Source organism: Rhagoletis pomonella, unplaced genomic scaffold (genome assembly GCF_013731165.1).
Source record: "Rhagoletis pomonella isolate Grant_MI unplaced genomic scaffold, Rhpom_1.0 Rhpom_scaffold_00013, whole genome shotgun sequence".
NCBI classification, from domain to species: Eukaryota; Metazoa; Arthropoda; class Insecta; order Diptera; family Tephritidae; genus Rhagoletis; species Rhagoletis pomonella.
In genome coordinates, this window is record NW_023458567.1 from 4,759,895 (window position 1) to 4,780,317 (window position 20,423).

At 37.3% G+C, this 20,423-nt stretch overlaps 1 protein-coding gene across 3 annotated transcripts in view; it reads right to left on the reverse strand.

Moving 5' to 3' along the window:
* The window catches only part of LOC118748553 (estradiol 17-beta-dehydrogenase 2), a 40,338-nt gene that overhangs the window by 417 nt on the left and 19,498 nt on the right, over window positions 1-20,423 (reverse strand). For 2 of the 3 annotated variants that reach the window (XM_036483077.1, XM_036483076.1), the window contains exon 3: window positions 2-786. In XM_036483077.1, coding sequence (XP_036338970.1) covers window positions 2-779 — 778 coding nt within the window. In that variant the 5' untranslated portion in view covers window positions 780-786. Of the gene's footprint in view, window position 1; window positions 787-17,728; window positions 18,762-20,423 lie in introns of those variants that run through there. The other variant, XM_036483075.1, reaches the window with a different exon arrangement.

Here is a 20,423-nt window from a genome sequence, read left to right on the forward strand (position 1 = left end):
CTGTGCGGCACTGGCGCTCTATACAGCGCCTCCGCAGTAATACCGCTCGTGTCGAGCGCCACCACTTTCACGCCCCACGGTTGCAGCTCCTTGCGCAGCTCCATCACACACTTCTCCACTGCCGCGCGCGTCGCGTTGAATGCCACCAAGCCCCCATCGCTGTCCTGTACTGACGTCCCAGCTTGGTGTGTGCCAGCGCCAGCGCCCAGGTAGATAAGTCGTCCCCTGGTCGGCCGCAAGAAGCTCACAAACGCCTTAGCCACCCGCAGCGAGCCCAATATATTCGTCCTTAGCATATGCTCCCACTGCTGGCCCTCCTGCACTTCGACACGTCCGCGAAAGAGGCTGCCGCTCGTATTGATCACCGCCGCAATGCCGCGCTCGCCCGCATTCATGTGCGCGCCCATAGCGTTGGTCGTTTCACGCAGCACATCCTCGCGTGTCACATCCAATTGCATGGGTATGACGGCGCCACGCACTGGCTCCTCGCTGTATTCGCGCATTTTCAGCCAACCGTTGAGCAGCTTGGCGGGCAGTGAGTCTTGGGCGTCGCGCATGCCCGCAAAAACGCGACAACCCTTGTTGGCGAGATGTGTGCATAGTTGAAGTCCAAGCGCGGTGTCGGCGCTGGTGATTAGCACAGTGCCCGGTTGCGCTTCGGCTACCTCGGCGACATCGTCGCGCACCTTGCAGATCAGGTAGATGAGCAGTGCGCCTGCGATGGAGAAGAGAGCCAACAGCTGGAAGGCCAAAACCAATGCGGTCATTGGTTCCATCATGTCATTGCTGTGGAGGAGAAAGAGAAGAGAAAAGAAGGAATTTATTTTTAACGGCAATTAAAAATAAGCATTTGAAAAAATAACAATAAAATCAATAAAAATTGCTGTATGTACAAAAAAATAATACTTGTTTTTTTAAGTGCTATAGTAGCGCGCTTCATTTAATAACCAAAACACGCTTTTGACGATCAACATTAAAAAAAAAAAAAAAAAAACTTGTGCAGCAGGCACTTGAAATTTTATAGCATGGCTCAAAAGGGCGCAGAAGGTCAATGGGCCATTTTCAGCAGTCTGAAGGCTTTGCCGCTTATTCAAGGTGGTTTGCTTCACGTTGACTAAATAAAAATGTTGCCGGGTTTTTAATTTCATGCCAGAAATATTTAATCAAGTGTAGTTGGTATTTGGTGCTAAAAATAAATGGGTAAAATCCTCAATAAAAAAATAGCATCAGTCTACTTTATTTATAAACCGGTTCTAGTTGAGAACTAGCGTTCTCTTTAAACGAAACCAGGACGCTGATTTCGATTTCGTATTTGTGTTGGGAGAGAGACTCACCCTCGACAACAAGTTTCAGCCCGGTTAACAAGTTGCATTACCTAATCCCCCTCAAAGCGATATAACCCCATGAAAGTGAACGAGATGGTGAGCAAATATCCCACTTTTATGAACACTCAGAGCGCATCTATGAGCGCTTCCCCAACACGATAGAGCGATTTCAATTCCCGGTCAAGTATGAAAGGGGTCTTTGAAGCCAGCATCGGAAAATAAATGGCGCCAAGACGGAACGATCGATAACGGTCTGAAGCTAATAGTTGGTTCCAGTACGCAAGGATTCGTCAGACTACATGTTTGGCCCGAGTTTGGGAAACTAGAAACCAAATCGAAAGGCACGTTTCCAGTGTTTTAGACGAGTACCAAATATTGACTCAGACAGTTATAATTTCGAAAAAGTACAGCACTTTGCTTATTTAGGCTTAGTGGTTAGAGATACGTACTGCCACTCTGCTGGACCTGGGTTCGATCCCTCGTTCGAGCAACATCTATGTTCGTAAATTAGAAAAAGTTTTTTCTAATCCTCGGCGGGCAATGGAAACCCTCCGAGTGTATTTCTGCCATGAAAAAACTTCTCATAAAATCCATTTGCAGTTCGGAGCGGCGTCAAACTGTAGATCCACCCATTTGAGTAACAACATTAAAACGCACGCCACAAATTGGAGGAGAAGCCCGGCCAAATAATTAGCAAAAGTGTAAACCTAAAAATATTATTATTATTATTATTGTTAACAGCAATAATAATGTCAGCCTTGAAATCCAACGGAGTATCATTCCGTAGCAATTTACTTGCAAGTCTTTTTGCTCCTATCCCATCCCATTCCCGGAAGCCTGAAAATAATTTAGGTCAATTCAATTACATTTCCATCTCCTCCTCCCCATCCTTATTCCACAATTTGCGATGGTTTTGAACAGGTTTGCAATGTAACCAAAAACTTGCTACTTCCGCCTCTGCATTTCCTGCATTTAGCTAGCGTTTGCTACTCTTTACCAGCCACACTGAATGAGTATCTATTAAAAATTTATGTTCCTACAATTAAGGCAAAACTCATTAAAATTCCAACCGGTAAGCGGCAGACGGACGCGGCCCAAACCAAGTGACCACCTTGCCGGGGAACAACAGACCCATTTAATGCAGCTAACAGACGTGTTTTACATACTCAATGCAGAAGCGAGTGGGCTAGGACGGCGGCCGGCTGCAACGTAAAATGTACTAGAATTATGCGATTAGATAAGCTGGATGGAGAGGAATAATAATTGCGAAGTATTCAAGTGTTTTTAATCACCACCACTACGGGCCAGCGAAGCACAAATAAAAAAAAAGATTTGCAATTAAATCTTTGTATTTGTTTTTGTTTGCCTTGCTTACATTGTAGGTACTTGCGGTATTGCAAGTGAAACGTTTGTTGTTGTAAAAGTGAGGCTCTTGAATTGCTGCAGCAGCACTACGCAAACCGCAGCACAGAGTGAAAGGCTTATCAAACAACCACTCGCACACACACACACACACTCGCCCTCTTTGGAAAGGTAAAAGGAAAAGGTGCGGGGCAATTAATTCAGCCGCTTTGTAGTTGCAATAAATCATAAAACACGTGAAAAAAGCTGGAGCGAAATGGAATAAAAGTTGAAGAAGCAATATTGCTTGTTATTTGATGCAAATTCGCTGGACCCTATGCGCTGCTGCCTTCTACAGCACCGCCTCTCTTCTCTGTCCACCTTCGCACGCTCACTGACCGTCCGCATGGAAAAAGCATGTCACACGTCGCTGGCCACAAGTGGAGCATTGCAGCGAATGATGCAGCTTTGGCATCAACCAACTCCAACTAACTGTAGCTGCATGCAATGGCTGGGTTGTAGGCGGTTTAAGACCTTCAAGTGGGTCGGGCCATAATATTTTATTTTTTGTTTTTTTTTGAAGTGAGGTGTTGTTGGTTTTTTGCTGTTTTTTTTTTTTCCTACGCACTTGTAATACTTTTTTAATTAAAGCGCACATTTTTTTTTTTTTGTTTTTTAACTAGTCGGATTGCCTACCCGCACTTTTTATAATTTTTGTAACACTCCGCTTTTACTAAAAAAAATGTATTTATTGCATAATCTTATTTAATAACAGAATAATATCTCTCTGTTGTGGGCATCAACCGAGGTCAAAAAAGTGCACCCTCAACTCCTTCTTCTTCTTATTTGACGCTGAGTCCAAAAAAAGCACGCCAGGCGCTCCTCTTCTGTGCCAACTGACGCCAATTGGAAATGCCAAGTAAATCTAAGGTCTTCTCCACCTGGTCTTTCCATCGCAGTAGGGGCCTCCCTATTCCTATGTTATCAGCAGCGGGTTCTGAGTTGCATACTTTCAGAGCTGGAGCGTCGAAAATATTACAGAGTGTGAGAGAACGAAACGGAGCTCAGTGGAACATATCACGGATGCCACGAAGTTACTTGGGGCGAAGGAGTATTTTACAAGAACGGTGGTATTTAAACATTTGCATCTGGCCAAGCGGTTATCAGGACCTCGGGCTTCCACGCGGTGAGCTCAAAGTCGGTAGGGGAATCGCTGATCTTTCGTGTTGGTCTGATAATTACCGAATGATGAATTGGCTAGAAAGAGTTTCCTCAAGTGGGTCTCAACGTCAAAGAAGTTTGAACTACTCTTGAACAAAGAGTGGATCACAGGCGTTGTAAATCTCACAAAACCGCAGCTGTCAATTTCTGAGTGGTGTTTTAAAAGGGCATATACCAATTGAATTCCACAGGGATCCTCACTGTCACAGCCGTTTGGATTTAAAGTGGGACCAAGTAAATATTTTCTCTGAAGCTCTTTGCTTTTGCGAGCCTTGAGGGGCTCTCCTGAACGGACATCAGCCCTCTGGGAGGCAGCTCAGTGTCTTTTTACTGAACTCAAGATGGTCGGCTCTACAGCACAGCTCTGGACGCTTGTTGGATTGAGACATAAGTACTGTTACAACAACGAAAACCCGAACTAAACCATGATATAATCCAAACAAGTCTGAGGATCGCTAAGCTTGGTCGCTCCCATGCTTTTGCGCGACTCAATGAATTTTTCTCTTTTGACGGTTTGGCCAAAAACAAAAGAAAAACTTCGCCAAATTATTTCTATGGTGACTACCTAGGAGGGAGGATTAAGAGGTCTCATTCCGGCTACGCCACCAGATTATACGGCACTAGTTGGAAGGCTGTAATATGAGCCAATCTCTTTACTAGGCCCTGTATCTACGTGTAAACTTAGTAAAACCTTAGTCACAGCCGTTCCAACAAGCCTATTACCATCAAGTAAGCGTTGGACTGATGCGACTGCCTCTTTTTAGAACATTCCTTGATATCTGCCACTAAAGTAAATTATCCCTATGAGGATACTTTTGTGGAGTACCAATCTTATTCAAGCAAGATCTTTGAAGACAAAAATGCAGGCTGCGGAAAAGACTCTTCGACGAGCTACACCTCTTGGATTCACTTGTTGTATTTTACAGACAAGTTCCTTCAGATAAGAGGCCGCAGAATCTTTCGTTTCGTGACTTCCTCCCCAACCTGCTGCGAGAGTTTCTTTTCCCATTAAAATTAGGTTCTTTGTGTCACCGTCATTAGATAACTTGGAAGATGGTTTGTCTTCAGTTATCAGGAGATTTTGAGCAGCAACAAAAAGCTGATTAGCGCTGCATGTTTAACGCATTGACTGGAAAGTCATCTGATGCAAGCGTTCTCTGGCACAAGAATAAAGTTCACATGGCACAGAGGGTAAACGGATTCTATTTAGTGAAGGAAGAGGTAGTTTAAATTTTGATTGGTTTCTTCTTCAGCTTTAGAAGCTATACATGTCTGTTAAATTAATATTTGTAGTGAAAATGGAAAGCTACATACAAATTAAAAATGATTTATAAATTAAATACAAACTAATTTTTATTTCCAGTTTAAACCAGAACACGCACGAAATAGCAAATTTATTAAAGAAAAAAATTATGTGTGTGCGGAATGGTTTATAATTTGTTTTCCAATTTGCTACACGCAAAGCCAATTGCTGCTACCGCACCGGCATTAAATGCCATAGAATGTGGAATAAACTATCACACGTCCAGATCGCCTTGCGTGCTGGAGTAGAAATAAAAATATTTAGTTAGAAAAAAGAAACAAAAGAATTAAAAAAAGCAAAAGTGAAAGGCTTAAAAAGCGGGCGTTAAGCTAAAAAAAAAATCAAATAAAAGCTTGTAAAAAGATACATATCTAATAAGCAGAATATTTGTGGTGCATGTGTGTGGATAAAGGTATGCAGCCACTAATAAAAATTTAAGAAAAATCCAATTAAGCCATTTTCGAAATCGCTTTTTATGACAGGTGAATTAAGTTTCAGACGTTTGTTTACTACATACCAACATACATACATATGTACATAGTTGATCGCATTGAACTTAACCCGCGCCAGCAGCTGCCAACAACTTGTTTAATGTTGTTGTTGTAGAGCAAATGTCGATCGGAGATAAATGACAAGCAAGATAAGTGGAAGCAATAAAAAAAAGCGCCGGACAAAAGCGACAAGTGAATGATCAGTACTTGAGTAATAAATCTGGTGGCACCAGCTGCTGGTAGTGGTGCGGACACTTGAAGCCAACCAGCAGATTTTTATGGAAAAATTAATGAATGAGAAATAATTTGTACTATGTACATATGTACAATATGTATGTTTGTATGTATATAGAAAGAATGCTTTAGCTCTTAAATAAACAATTTAACTGATTATATATTTTTTTAAATTATTTTTGGCTAATACAAAAGTTGGTCAAGTGGCTCACAATAAGTTGAAAATGCCGTAACAGGCGTTGACTAATTTTTAAATTGAAGTGTACATTGTACAACAAAAACTAACGATATACATAAGAAACCGTAATATTTTGGAACTTAAAAAGAAGGAAATTACATAAAAATCAAAACTAAAAAAGCATTAAAAAGATGCAAAAAATTATAGTTTTAAAAAATCCTCTTTGACTTGAGCTTTTTATTTGTAAATTTAAATCCAGCTAAACATTTATCAAAACCTTAAAATAAAAAATTGTATAATTTCAAAAAGGTTAAAGTAAACAAAACTTAAAATTATTAAAAATAAAATAGGTATGTATATGCATACACATAAATAAAATAAAAATCTTAATTAAAAATTTAAAGCTAATAAAAAATAAAAAATTACAAAAATATATTAATAAATACAAACAACTCAAAATGTATTAAAGTTTTATTTTGCGAGCAAGATGTAAAAAGTGTAGTCGTCAACATTTTTAGACATAAAAAAAATAAAAATTAAAAAAAAAAATAAACGTTTAAAAATAAAAAATTATCCAAAAAAATTAAAAAAAAATTGAAATAAAAAAACGAAATTATAAAAATTTAAGGCTAGTAACTTAATAAATATAGCCATCAAAAATTTTAAATTGCAAAAAGAAAAATATTACAAAAATTTAAAAAGCATAAAAATTTAAAAGAACAAACATTAAAATTTAAAACAGTTCGATATGACGAAAAAATTAAATTGATAAGTACAATAACCAAAAATTATAAGAGAATCGAAGTTATGAGAGCATATAAAATATAAAAACCACAAATTCAAAACAATTAAAAAGAAATAATTATCAAAATTATTACCCATTTAAATTAAACCAAAAATTATACTAATGCATATAACAACTGAATGCTATTGAAAAATTCGAAAAAAACATACCAAAAATAATAGTTGCAGGGTATTTAAAGAAAATACTTATCAAAAGCCTTTACCATTAAAATAAAAATAAATATAATGATCTAAAAATCTGAAAACTATTAAAAAATTAAAACAAATAAAAAATTAAAGTGGCAGGGTATGTAATACGATATTACGAGATGTTATGAAAAATTAAGAAATTAAAATTAAGCGGAAGACAATGAAGCAAAAGGTAAAAATTTGCAAAAATTTAAAAAGCATAAAAATTAAAAATATCAAAACTAAAAATTTAAAACAGTTCGATATGACGAAAAAGTTAAATCGGAACGTATATACAAAAGCCAAAAATTATAAGAGAAAAATATAAAACTACAAATTAAAAAAATTTAACGAAAATAATCATTAAAAGTAGGGATGCAAATTAACATCGATGCTAAAATACATCGCCAGAAAAACATCGATATAAACTCGGAATTTCTGAATGCTCCTCCTACGAATGAGTAATAAAATTTATGAAAAGTCAAAAAATTTTAGGAGCATTATGAGTAAGTTGAATCCAAAGCCAGTCTGAGACACACTAAAGACGACGTTTAAAACATCCTTGAAACATTGATGGCAAACACCAAATTTTTAACCGATATTTTCGATGTTTCAAAAATATCGAAACATATACAAACATAAAAATCGGAAAACTAAATATTTACCAACAAATTCAAAACTGAAATTGCAAGATATAAACATAGTTACAAGGTTTAAAATATATTGACTTTATGGCCTTTGTAGCCAATAAATAAAAAATTAAATACAAAAATTAAATAAAAAATATAGAAAGTAAAGATTACAAAATTTACAAGATTTTAAATCGCAAGAAATTGTAATCCCATAAAATTTAAATTAAATAAAAAACGAAACACAAGAATCCCGAAATGAACATTAAAAATTTCAAAAATCTGGAACTTACGAAAGTGTAAAGGATTTCAGCAAGAATAAAAATTTTTTAAAATTAAGGACTATATGGAATTAAAAAAAAAAATTAATATACAAAGTAACAAGATAAAATCGCACATAAAAAAAAATAAAATATAGAAGTTAATGATTACAATTGCTAAAATTTACAAAATTCAATAAATAAAAACATTAATATACAAAAAAATTTAAATTTTATTAAATAAAAAATTACGAAACAAAAAGGTTAGAAAACTAAAATTTACAAAAATAAAATAAAATTACAAGAACTGAAAAACACAAAAATTGTAGAGCTGCACGAAATTTTAAATAAAATTTTTCAAAAAATAAAAATCTAAAAAACTAAAAAATTTACTCCTGCTTGAAATTCAAAATTGCACAAATAAAATATAAAACTAACTAAATTCAACCTAGCTCACAAGCAGTATAAATACGGATTGGCTCAAACACCATTAATTAAGTACTCGTAACACCGAGACAAAATGAAAACATAAAATGCTAAGCGCTTAATGGCTAACGTAAAACTACGCTGATTACTGGTTAAGCTATGAGAAAAAAATGATTGCTAATTACAAATTAAAAAAAAAAAACATGAAATTGCCAGCGAAGATTTTAATAAGCAAAACAAGATAATAAAAAATAATTGCAGCAACAAGTGTCACAAAGAGGGCAAAATAGTTTACACTGATGGAAACAAATTTATGAAATACCTAGTAATTACTTATGCAGAATGATAAACTGACTCTGGAGGTAAACAACAAAGGCGATGAGTGAAGAAGAAAAACTGAAGATACATGTATGTGGATCTAGAAATGCAGTCGCTTTTTGGCTTTTATGCCGACCAGTCATAAACAATTGATTATCCATTGACACCGAATAACTACTTTCAATTAAGCTCGACGCTTATTACAGCTTGTTTGTCATAGTACAAGGTCCCTTGCTATACCAAAAGAATTAAAGGGGATCAAAACAAAAGTTCACACCAGCCTAATAAAAAGCGCAGAAATTGTAGCTAAAAATAGTAAAAAAATTGTAAAAAAAAAAAGTAAAAAAAAGAATTCAACCACAATTCGAGCAATGCCAGCAACAAAACCGCATTTGTAATTGGCAACCAAGCTATTCGAGTGATATATTGCAAAATAATTTCATAATTGACTTGTTTTATTTTTCGGATTTTTCTTTGCGGTGAGCGAATTTGGTATTAATTAAATCAACAGCAACGAAATGAAATTAACCAATTTAATTGAGCTGCTACTACTTAATTCGGATACAAGCTGCTACTACTTGACAAAGAACATTTTAAAAATTCGTTACACTCGCAAAATCAAAAAAAATAAATAAATTTATGAAAACCATTATTGCGCAATTTTATCTTTAAGGCAATTCCACATACGCATAGATAGACAGATATATGTACATATGTATTTCGAATTTTTGACTAGTGTTTATCAAGGTTTTTATAGCTAAGAATGGCAGAGAGCAGGTGGCTTGTCGCATATTAAAATACAGTGGAGAATGGCATTGCTTTAATAAAGGCAACAAATGATTGCAAAACTGCGCATTTTATTAAAATTAGGAAACATTGTTTGAGTAAATGCGTTTTGTGTAGACCAAAACTCAGACGGAGATCGAAGAATTGAAATTGATAGGTTTACGGTTGCGGATTGAATGTAAAAATAAAGATATAAGCTAACATTTGAAGGTCGAAATACGCTTCCAGGACTAAATACATGGTCAGTCTTCTTTCGTCTACTGAATGATTTTTCTACATAGAGTTGCTTATGCTACAATTTTGATAGCAGCTGTCGGCTGTTGAAGCGTAGCAGTTAAAAGCACCTTCAGGATGAGCACGTTGCCACGTTTTCGTATTTTCCTGCCAAATTTTAAGTGTTTAAGGACCGTAGCGCCTTTATGTAAGACACTCGCTTCCAATTCTGAGTACATTTATTTGGCCTCCGGATTCAGTGTCCCAGTGAAATTTCCTTGATTACCCCAAGCGTAGAGTCATATTGATTTGATTTGGAAGTCTGCCACATTGTTTTTCACGACAGTGGGTGCTCCATATAAATAGCTTGTACTTTACACCTAGGCTAGGCTTTAAATGAGATATCTTAAAATACAAAAATATGTATAGATATATAAGTTTAAGCTAGGCTAAATTAAGCTGTACATGATAATTACATAAATAAATATTAATATCAATAAATAGTGGCATTTACAGCCTTTGTCTTCCAACAACCTGACCTTAACACTTAAAGGTTAACACTATTTAACACATTTTAAGGATCGTGTCTTTTTTATTTTCGATTTTTTAATTGTAGCATACAAGTTGGCAATACTATTTTTAATAATGAGAACCAGCAATTTAACAATTTTCTCTTTAATCCAATGTAGAGAAAAACAGAAAGAGCATTCGGCGAATCGACGAAAATTTTCCGTTTAGGGTTGAATGATATACAGCGTCTAGTTTCAGAATAGCAAAGCTTCCTTGGCCTAGCATGACAAGACCTTTGCACGACACGCCTGTCTAATTACCACATGGTATGTAGATCATCTTTTGCCCAGCTTTAATGCGGAATAGGTTGGCCATAGGTTAAAGAGAGTTTCAGAAGATCTCCTTCGACGACATATTTTTTCGCCGTTTTGAAAAATCTTCTATGAGGTTAGCTTGGTTGCCAATTTCTACATCCAAATTAATGTCGACGAGAAATTTATCTATAGCACCCTTCGTTCAAAGATCTATGCCTTTTAGCGAGAAACCGTTGAATATGGGTCAAACTACTTTATACTTAGCACAACTGAACTGAACGCAGTTAAATTGGTGCAATTAATTGTGTCGTCTATTGGGCCTCTAAGGGAGAGAGCGATTTTAGATGCCTTTCTAGAGCCAATAATATCAAAAAGCGATATCCATTATGAAATGAAACTCGAAATAAAACACCTTTTGTATTTTAAGGTTTTAATGAACAAAATGTAACACGTGCGGTAATTTAGAGAATCAGTAAATAGGCTAAGTAGAATAGTATAAAGTAAGGTAGTTGCCATATCAACATTAATTATTAATTGTAATAATAATAATAGGATGTTTACATATATCATTCACCCTCACTGTTCTTTTTTTTTTTTTTTTACTCGTGCAAATAATGCTCAAGATATTGTGGCGGCCGGCGCTGGCGGCTGGATCTCCGGGCTATCGGTTGTTCCGGAACATCGTGTACTGATTCTGTTAATGCCGGGTTCTGTGAGATCGATCTGTGGCTATCCGGTTGCTTCATCGCAGACGGCGGTTGATTTGGTACCTTATCCGTAGAGAGGTTTGTTACTTCTTCAGTGACCGGCTTAGGAAGGCTAAGTGGCGCCGTATCCGGATTTAGGTCTAGACAGATATCTTCTCCTCCCTCTTCTATGGGTGCTAGATGTCGGTTAGAGACCGTAGTTTCACGTCCACCCGGCAATTTAACATATGAAAAATCAGGATTGCAGTGTAAGACTTCTACTTCTTCCACTATAGGCTGATATTTGTTGGCTCGGTTGAACTTTTTCATTAAAACATGTCTCGAATTCGTAAGCCAAGCTGGTATCGAAGCGCCATTGTTAGACCTCCGTTGGTGTACAAACATTCGCTCGTGAGGTGTGCAGTTCGTGGCGGTACATAACAAAGATCGAATGGCATGTAGGGCTTGAGGTAGCACTAGCTGCCAGTTTTCAATTTCCAGATTTTCTGTTTTTAACGCTAGAATAATAGTTTTCCAGAGAGTGGAGTTAAGCTTCTCCACTTGTCCGTTTCCTTGTGGATTGTAGGCGGCAGTACGGCTGGTAGCGATACCCTGAGAGTGAAGAAAGTTTTGTACTTCTGTTGAAAGGAAAGAAGCGCCTCGATCCGAATGAACATATGAAGGCATGCCGAAAGTAGTAAATAGCTCGTTGAGATTTTTAATAACCGTTTTGGCACTGACGTCCGGGCACGGGAAAGCGAACGGAAATCGTGAAAATTCATCAATAATAGTGAGAATGAATTTATTTTTGTTATTAGTTGGGACTGGCCCTTTGAAGTCGAGGCTCAAGCGTTCGAACGGTGATGTTGCTTTTATCAACTGTTTTTGATGCTTATGACTATGGAAGAATCTAGGTTTAACTTCGGAGCAGGAACGGCATGAATTTGTCATATTCCTAACTTCCTCAATCGAAAACGGTAGGTTAGCTGACCGTACCCAGTGGAACATTCTAGTCACTCCCGGATGGCAGAGCGCTTCATGATGCGAAAAAAGTTTCGTTTTACGCGATTCCATAGTAGCGCAAACGCGAGAGAGAGCGTCCGCGGCATGATTGTCCTTTCCTGGACGATAGATAATATCATATTTGAAGGGTGCAAGCTCCAAACGCCATCTTTGGATCTTCTCATTTTTGATTTTGCTTGCATGCTTTTTGTCGTACATGAAGGATACTGATCGCTGGTCGGTTACTAGATTAAATCGTTTTCCAATAAGAAAATGCCTCCATTTCTTCAAGGATTCGACGATAGCGTAGGCTTCTTTTTCTATTGCCGAGTGATTTTGTTCGCTAGAATTCAATGTTCTAGAAAAGAATGCTACAGGTCTGGAGTCCTGTGTAAGCACGGCTGCGATAGAATGCTCTGAGGCGTCCGTTTCGACAGTAAAAGGAATTTGGTCTTCGATAGCATGGATTGAGGACCTCGCGATGTCGCTTTTAAGACCTTCGAAACATTTGAGTTGGTCACTGGTGAGCGGAAAAGCGGTCGCTTTAGCGAGTGAGTGAACTCTTTCGGAGAAGTTAGGTATCCACTTAGAATAGTGAGCAAACATTCCCAGGGACCTTCTTAAAGAAGGCAAGTCGCGTGGCGCTGGCAATGCTAAAAGAGGCCTAAGCCGATCGCCGTCGGGTTTTATGATGTGGTTTGATATGTTGTAGCCAAGGAGATTGATGGCGTCATGTGTAAATTTGCATTTATCACGGCTGAGAGTAAGACCGTATTTCTTAGCGGCGTTCATGAATCGGTCTAGGTTCTGAGCGTGATTTTCTCTAGTTTGCCCGCAGATGGTAATATCGTCGAGATAAGCGTATGTGTCCTGCAGCTTTTCTCTCCGTATAATCCAATCGATAGTCCGCTGAAAACATGACACCCCATTAGAGACACCAAAGGGGATACGTCGAAATTGGTATAAATTTCCAAGTGCTTCAAACGCCGTAAATTTCTTTTCTTCAGGTAAGATGGGTACTTGATGATAGGCGCTTTTTAAATCTATTAGACTAAAGAACTTATTTTTAGCGACTTTTGATACTAAGTCCTCTATGCGTGGAAGAGGGTAAGCGTCCAGCTGAGTATAGCGATTGATTGTTTGGGAATAGTCAATAACTAGTCGCTTTTTGTGAGTTTCGCTTCTAGTTATAAGGACCTGTGCTCTCCAAGGAGATTTGCTCTCCTCTATTACACCTTCCGTTAATAATTTCTCGATTTCAGCCTTGATAAACTTGCTATCCTCGTCGTTATATCTACGTGATTTAATAGCGACAGGTTTGCAATCCGGAGAGATAATGGGGAAAAGTGACACAGGCGGTACCGATGCCTCTGCTACGTTACACACATGCAGAGTGTTTTTAGGACCGCCAAATGAAAATTCTAATGATGAATGCTCTTGAAGTACATCGTGACCGATAATTAAATCGGAGCAAAGATTTTTGACTATAAGAAGATTCACATTATCGTACTTATGATCTCCCAAGGTAATGGACTGTGAAGTTTGGCCTTCGACTTTAGAAGTGTGACTCAACGAGGCCATGGAGAATGTGGCGTTGCAGAAGTCTTTTTTGAATCCGCACTTATTGGCGAATTTTTCGTTAATAAAACTTACCGAGCTACCGGTGTCTAAAAGGGCTTCAGCTCTAAACCCGCGTATAATGCCCGGAACGGTTGCTTTGTGTAAAGAGTGAGGCGAAGCAGCTGTGATACACGCTGTTGAATTTCGCCTGCTTGCGACCTGAGGGACGAGAGACTTGGCGCTTTTACAAACAGTGGCGAGGTGTCCCTTTTTGTTACACAGTTGACATGTTTCTTCACGAGCCGGACAATTTTTGCGAAGGTGTAGTTGACCACCACAAAAAAAACATTTTCGTCGATTGAAGTGAGCCGCAGCGACATGATCCCCGTTGAGTACGTTTTGTTGAGGTTGGTGGTGGTCCGTAGTTTGTTCGTCTGTGACTGCGTTCACGGCTATGGAGTTGAAACTTAAGGAGTTGACTTCAGCGGTTTCCAGAGATAGAGCTTGGTTGTAAGCTTGATCGAGGGTCAGCGTTAAGTTTTCAAGGAGTCTTTGCCTTGTTGAGCTTGAGGAAATTCCTGATATAAACGCGTCTCGTACGCAGTCGCTTCTATTTGTATCAGCATCAACGGCTGCGAACTCGCAGTCTTTCGACAATTGCTTTAATGCATGCAGGTAAGTTTCAATATTCTCGTCAGAGCGTTGCCTTCTCGTAGCGAGTGCATGTCTTGCAAATAGCACGTTTTTTGGCTTAACGTAGAGCTTGTCCATCAAATCAATTGCTTCCCTGAAGCTTCGTGCTTCACTGAAGTAAACGTATACGTTCGGGGAGACGTGGTTTATCAGGAGTCGATGCTTTGCCTCGTCCCAAGATGCTTGAGTTACCCCGTCCATTTCGGCTGGCTCCTGAGCAGCGATGAAACTTTCGAATCTTTTCCGCCAATGCTCCCAAGCACGAGTAGCGGAGTTATCCGATGGTTCGATGTCGAAACTTTCGGGACGCAAGTATTTATCCATACTTCTTCAATATAATTTTGTTCATTAAATTGAAATGAAACTCGAAATAAAACACCTTTTGTATTTTAAGGTTTTAATGAACAAAAGGTAACACGTGGGGTAATTTAGAGAATCAGTAAATAGGCTAAGTAGAATAGTATAAAGTAAGGTAGTTGCCATATCAACATTAATTATTCATTGTAATAATAATAATAGGATGTTTACATATATCACATTAGATGATAAATCATTATTGGTTTAGGGTATATTCAGAGGTTACAGGGCCATATATAATTTCAAAAAGTACTACATATGTATGTCGACGTTAATACATAACCTACCTCCAGTACGCTACTTACATACATATGTACTTTGTATGTTAAAATTTCTTAACAATTTTAAATAATATTACATACATATGTATATGTATATATATATGTACATTAAGAAAACACTCATCCGACAATGGCATTCACTCATTCACCTTGTATTCTTTACATCAACCAAATGTAGGCCATTTGGACGCTCTAAATGTCACACATTTCTATGCCATTTACATACATTGGAGGTACCACTACGTAACCCAGTACCAACGGTCTATGCGCTTATAAAGTCATGTCTTACATATTAAGAAGTATTATTCACTCACACACAATCATACAGCCACTTTAAAGCTAGTGTTCTCTTTTTCTTGGAGTAGGTACGTGCGTAAATTTCAATCGACTGCAATTTTGTATTGCATTGCCCATTTTACAGCTGAGTGCGTAAATACCGCAAAATGGCAGATGTAAGTAAGAAATCTACAGCCACAACAACAACAAAAGTGAGTAGAAAGTACGCGACTTGGACTGAAAGCAATGATATGACAAGCAATGTCTAGGAGGCACGTACACAACATTTGCACTTGAAAAGTACTCGCGTCGGCGTGTCGTAGTTGGGGCCAGCAACATTTTAACGTTGATGCATGACACTGATTGCAAAGCGTTGCACTGCCACCGCTGCGGCGGTACAACGAACTCATCTTAGACAAAATGCGGATGTGGATTATTTATAAGGAAAAATACTACTTCTAGTTAGATTTGAAAGCTGCGCATGCGCCTGCGCTGCAGCGACGCGCTCTGAATGTGTGAATTAAATTAGCAATACAGCGTTAACCATTGTGAGCACATCCCGTTTGTAAGCGTTTTATGGAATTAATGTGTAATGGGGTCATTGGGGATTACGTTGATCTGAACGTAATAATCTGTGCGCATGCGTGAGTTAGTGGCGCAAATTTGACCTCGTTTTTTTAGAAGCATACAAGTTTTTTTTTTTTAATAAATACTAATTTAAATATGCGCATATTTTTTTCTGATATAAAGAGAAATAGTTGAAATTTAGAAAAAAAATCAGAAACATTTTGCAAATTCTTTTTTATTTTGCAATATGTGCGCAATGTAAGAAACGCCTTTTATGCGAATTTTTATCTCGACAACTGTTAGTCCTACGAGAAAAATTTATTTTTATTTAGACAAAATTTTAGGAAATGTTGCAAATTTGCTAGATATTGCTAAACAATAAATTTAAAAATATTAATTTTTTATAATTTGTTAAACCACAAATTTTTTATTATTCAGAAATCATGCTGGGAACCTTAGGTATTTTGCCAAAAAAATGTCTTAAAATTGGAACCTTCCCTAAAAAATTGTAAAATTTTCAAATAAGTGTTATTTGTCAAATTTTTTCAGCGGAACGCGGTATTGCTCGCGTAAATCTTAATATTTTTTTTTGAAATATCTTACAATATATGTATGTAAATTTAATATTTCGGGTGGAAAACTAGCAACTATTTTATGAAGCACCGTAATGTACACATACACATATATACATACATACGTATGTACATACATACGTAGGTGCATACATATGTATTTAATAGAAGACAATATTAATTAGTAGTAAATTTAACAGTTTTGAAAATTTTGTAAACCAAAAACTTTTGCCTTCATGAGTACTTTATGGTAAGTTTTGAAAATATTAACACTAAAATTAAAAACAAGAAAAATTATTTATGCTTTTAATTTTTTTATTAGCCGCATTGCAACGGTGCTTTTATTTTTGTTTCACAATTTTTGTTTTTATATTTCCCTCTTAAGAATTTATGCAACTAATCCAGCCTTTTTCCTTCAACCAACACACTACGCACTACGTGGCGTATACATAACTCAGAGGAACAGAAATAGAAAAACAGCCGGCGGCAAAAAACGCATCACAAACCACCGCTACGGCTGAGCGGGTTGCTTTTTAAAGTCTTCACGCCATAATTATTTTGTACATAAATACAAATGTGCATATGCAGCAAGCAAAAACAGCCATAACGGTCACTAGGCGCGCGCATTTCCGCTAGCAACGCAACAACTGCAGCGCAGCAGTTTCGAAGCAAACGCAGTCAAACTCAGTCAAATACTCGCTGCGCAGGCGCACAATTGTAAACAACCAAAACTGGATGCGCTGTTGCGTTTGCGAAAATAATTGGCTGATTTTTTATAATGGCTTGTTAGCGTTAGCGTCGATGGCGGCCATGCAACGCTGGCAACTCAAATCAAGATTGGATTGTCAAGCGGTGTTTACATACGTACATACATAACTACATATAAGCAGCAATGTTTGGGTAAGTGTCACCAAAGCGGGAATTAAAGTAAATACTACAAAAAAATCATAAAAGCGATGGAGCAAAAAACAAAGAAACAATTTACGTAATCAGGAAGCTTAACACCGCAATGCAACTGGCAATGGACTAAGCAGTTGCCCACACACACACACGCAAGCTAGGTTTTCCAATTTACCTGTAAACCAACAGCTAAAAGTCATCTACAGTCGAAAAGCAATTAGCGCTCAATTAACAATCAAATTTAAAAAAAAATATACTTATGTATGTATGTATTTAAATATCCATAAAATGCAAAAATATTTTTCAAGCTTACCAAAGGCGATTTTCTTTCTTCCCTTGCATGCCGCCTGTTGGAAACTATTTTTCTCGCCATAATGTGTTGCAACACAAATTTATGGTATATGGCATGTTACACTTGAGCATGAAAAGCGTTAACCAAATGCCACGCAAAAACAACAAATAAATCAACTGTGCATGCATATGTTTGTATAAAAAGCAGTTAAAACGGAGTATAATAATATTTCGCAAATTAGTCACCGAAGCGTGCGGCATTGCAGCCACAAAAAAGTCTTTGAAATTTCACTTTTACACTCTTGCAAATTAGACCGCAACGCTTCATTTGCGTTTATTTGCTTCACACTTTTTTCCATTTGTTTTATCCGATGGTCACTGCACGTTGTGCTGCTCATTAAGTCATTCCGTCCACTAGGCAAGTGAGTGAGTGAGCGTTGCTCAATCCGCTGCGGCGTTCAACATACACTAGCAATCATAACCATAAACGCCAGCGTTTTTCGTCAGTCAGCGGCCACCAGCCACCAGCGGTTGGGTTTTATGACCAAGTTTAACGCCTTGCGTGTTGGTTGGCCTGTGCGAATGGGGCGGTGGTTGCAATATGTATGTATTTGCTTTGCATTTTTTCGCCAAAATGTTTAACTTACTAGTTAGCTGCTGCTATCAGTTGTTTATGTGTTTTTACTTTGCTTGCATGCAAACGCTAATTTGGCCCCAAAATGCGCCGCCACTGCTACCACTGGCCACTTGCCAAATTCCTTTCACTAATTTGTAATTAATCCGGTTTTTGATTCATATTTTTTGCTGCAACCAGTTTTTTACTTTATGTAAAATTGTTTGCAAGTATTATCAAGAACCACTGCATGCAATTATAACGCAATTTATGATTATATATGTGGGAATATTCTGTGTCTACAGCAAGCAGGTTGCTTAGGAATATTGCAATAGAGTATTAAATGTAATTAAATATATACAAACACACACACACACGGTAAAATATTGTTTATTTTGTTAAAATGCAGCAATTACTAATGTGCAACAATTTTTGCTGCACGGAAGCGGGACACTACGGATGTACTATGTACAATAGAATGTGAGAAACAGCTGTTTCGCCACCATCACTTCCACAGCCGTTCGTATCACGGCGAATTTATACAAGGTGGTGTTACTAGGGAATTTAGATTTTCGCCGCGGTCCTTCTGAATGTCAAGATGATGTGTTTGTTGTAATACGAATTCGCCTTGTTTACAACAAACACATATTTTTGACATTCAGAAGGGCTGCGGCGAAACCCTAAATTCGCCAGTAACACCACCTTACGCAATTTGAAAAATAAGCTGGAAGTGAACGAAAAAATTTAACTATTTTTCGCCATAAAATTGAAAACAATTAAGCTGAGAAGAGCAAAAGTCTTCCGGAAAAATATATTCACACCCATGCAAAGTAACAATTATTGCTGAGCGGAAGAGCAAGATTGCCTACTGACCATTCACAATTAACATGACGAGCACCTTACTGCATCCCTGTTTATACTTCCGTTTACTTTTTTCTTTTTGCGCCTGTGATGTTGATTTTGATGCGGCGGAAGTACAAAAAAATTAAATTGATAAGTTTCAAAAACTGATTTTTTAGTTTAATTTTAATGCCTATTTTTTATTAATTTTACCTATTTATACTGCTATTCCAAGCGGAAAAGCAACACTGCGTCATATTCGCTCACGATGCAATTTGACAAACAAAGCAAAGGTGCAAAATTAAATAAAGTTAACTTGTATAGCGTCTAATATAAAATTTTAAAGCAAATTAATATCTAAAGTCATGCACAAATGTTTCCGTTTTATTAAACGGAAATGCAACACTGCGCCATATCCGTTCACAATGCAATTTGACAAACAGCTGTTTACTACTGCTTCCATGTCCTGTTTGTGGCGCGTAAAACCGAAGTGTGAAGTCAAAAATTTAGTGAAGTGAATTGTGTGCATTTTAGGAAAATTTTATAATAAAAGTGTGAAGTAATAGTTAGAATATGCAAGTGTGCTAAGAAGTAAAAAGAGCATGTAAGTGTATGCAATAAAACATGTATAAATATAAGTGATGTGTGTGTGTGTATGTAAAGACCTGCAAGCCGCAAGTGCACGAAAGTCTGATGCCAAAAATGCACGCTCCGTGTACCTGTGTTTTTAACTGCATTATTAACAGCTTCAAAAGAATTTTTCTACCCAAAAAGCAGCAAAAATTGTCGGGTAAGTTTTTCCTTCAAGCTTTCTAGTATCAATTGCAAACATAACCTCTGAGGCTCACAAAATGGCCGTTGCCGGCAACTCGCTAAAAATTGATTGCATACTTTCTTCTGCTGCGCAAAATTAGTTTATGCAAGCATTAGCTAAATTAATAAATTTGTATATACATACATGGATATTAGCGAAAAATAAGCTATCAAGTTGCGCAAAGTGCCACTTAAAACGTATTTGTAAAAGATATTTCATGCGATTCCCAGCCACAAGTGGCCAAAGCCGGCTATTTTGAAGCGATCATAAAGCCATTTACGCTCAGGTGTAGGCGGCGATGACATAAACAAAATACAATAGAAAGTCAAAAGCGACAAAAATGTGTTAAATTTAAATAATCCCAGTGTTTTGTAAACAAATTACAAAAAATGTTAATGTTCAAGCGGATGAGTTCATCAGGGGCAAAAGGCAAAATATGTATGTATGTAT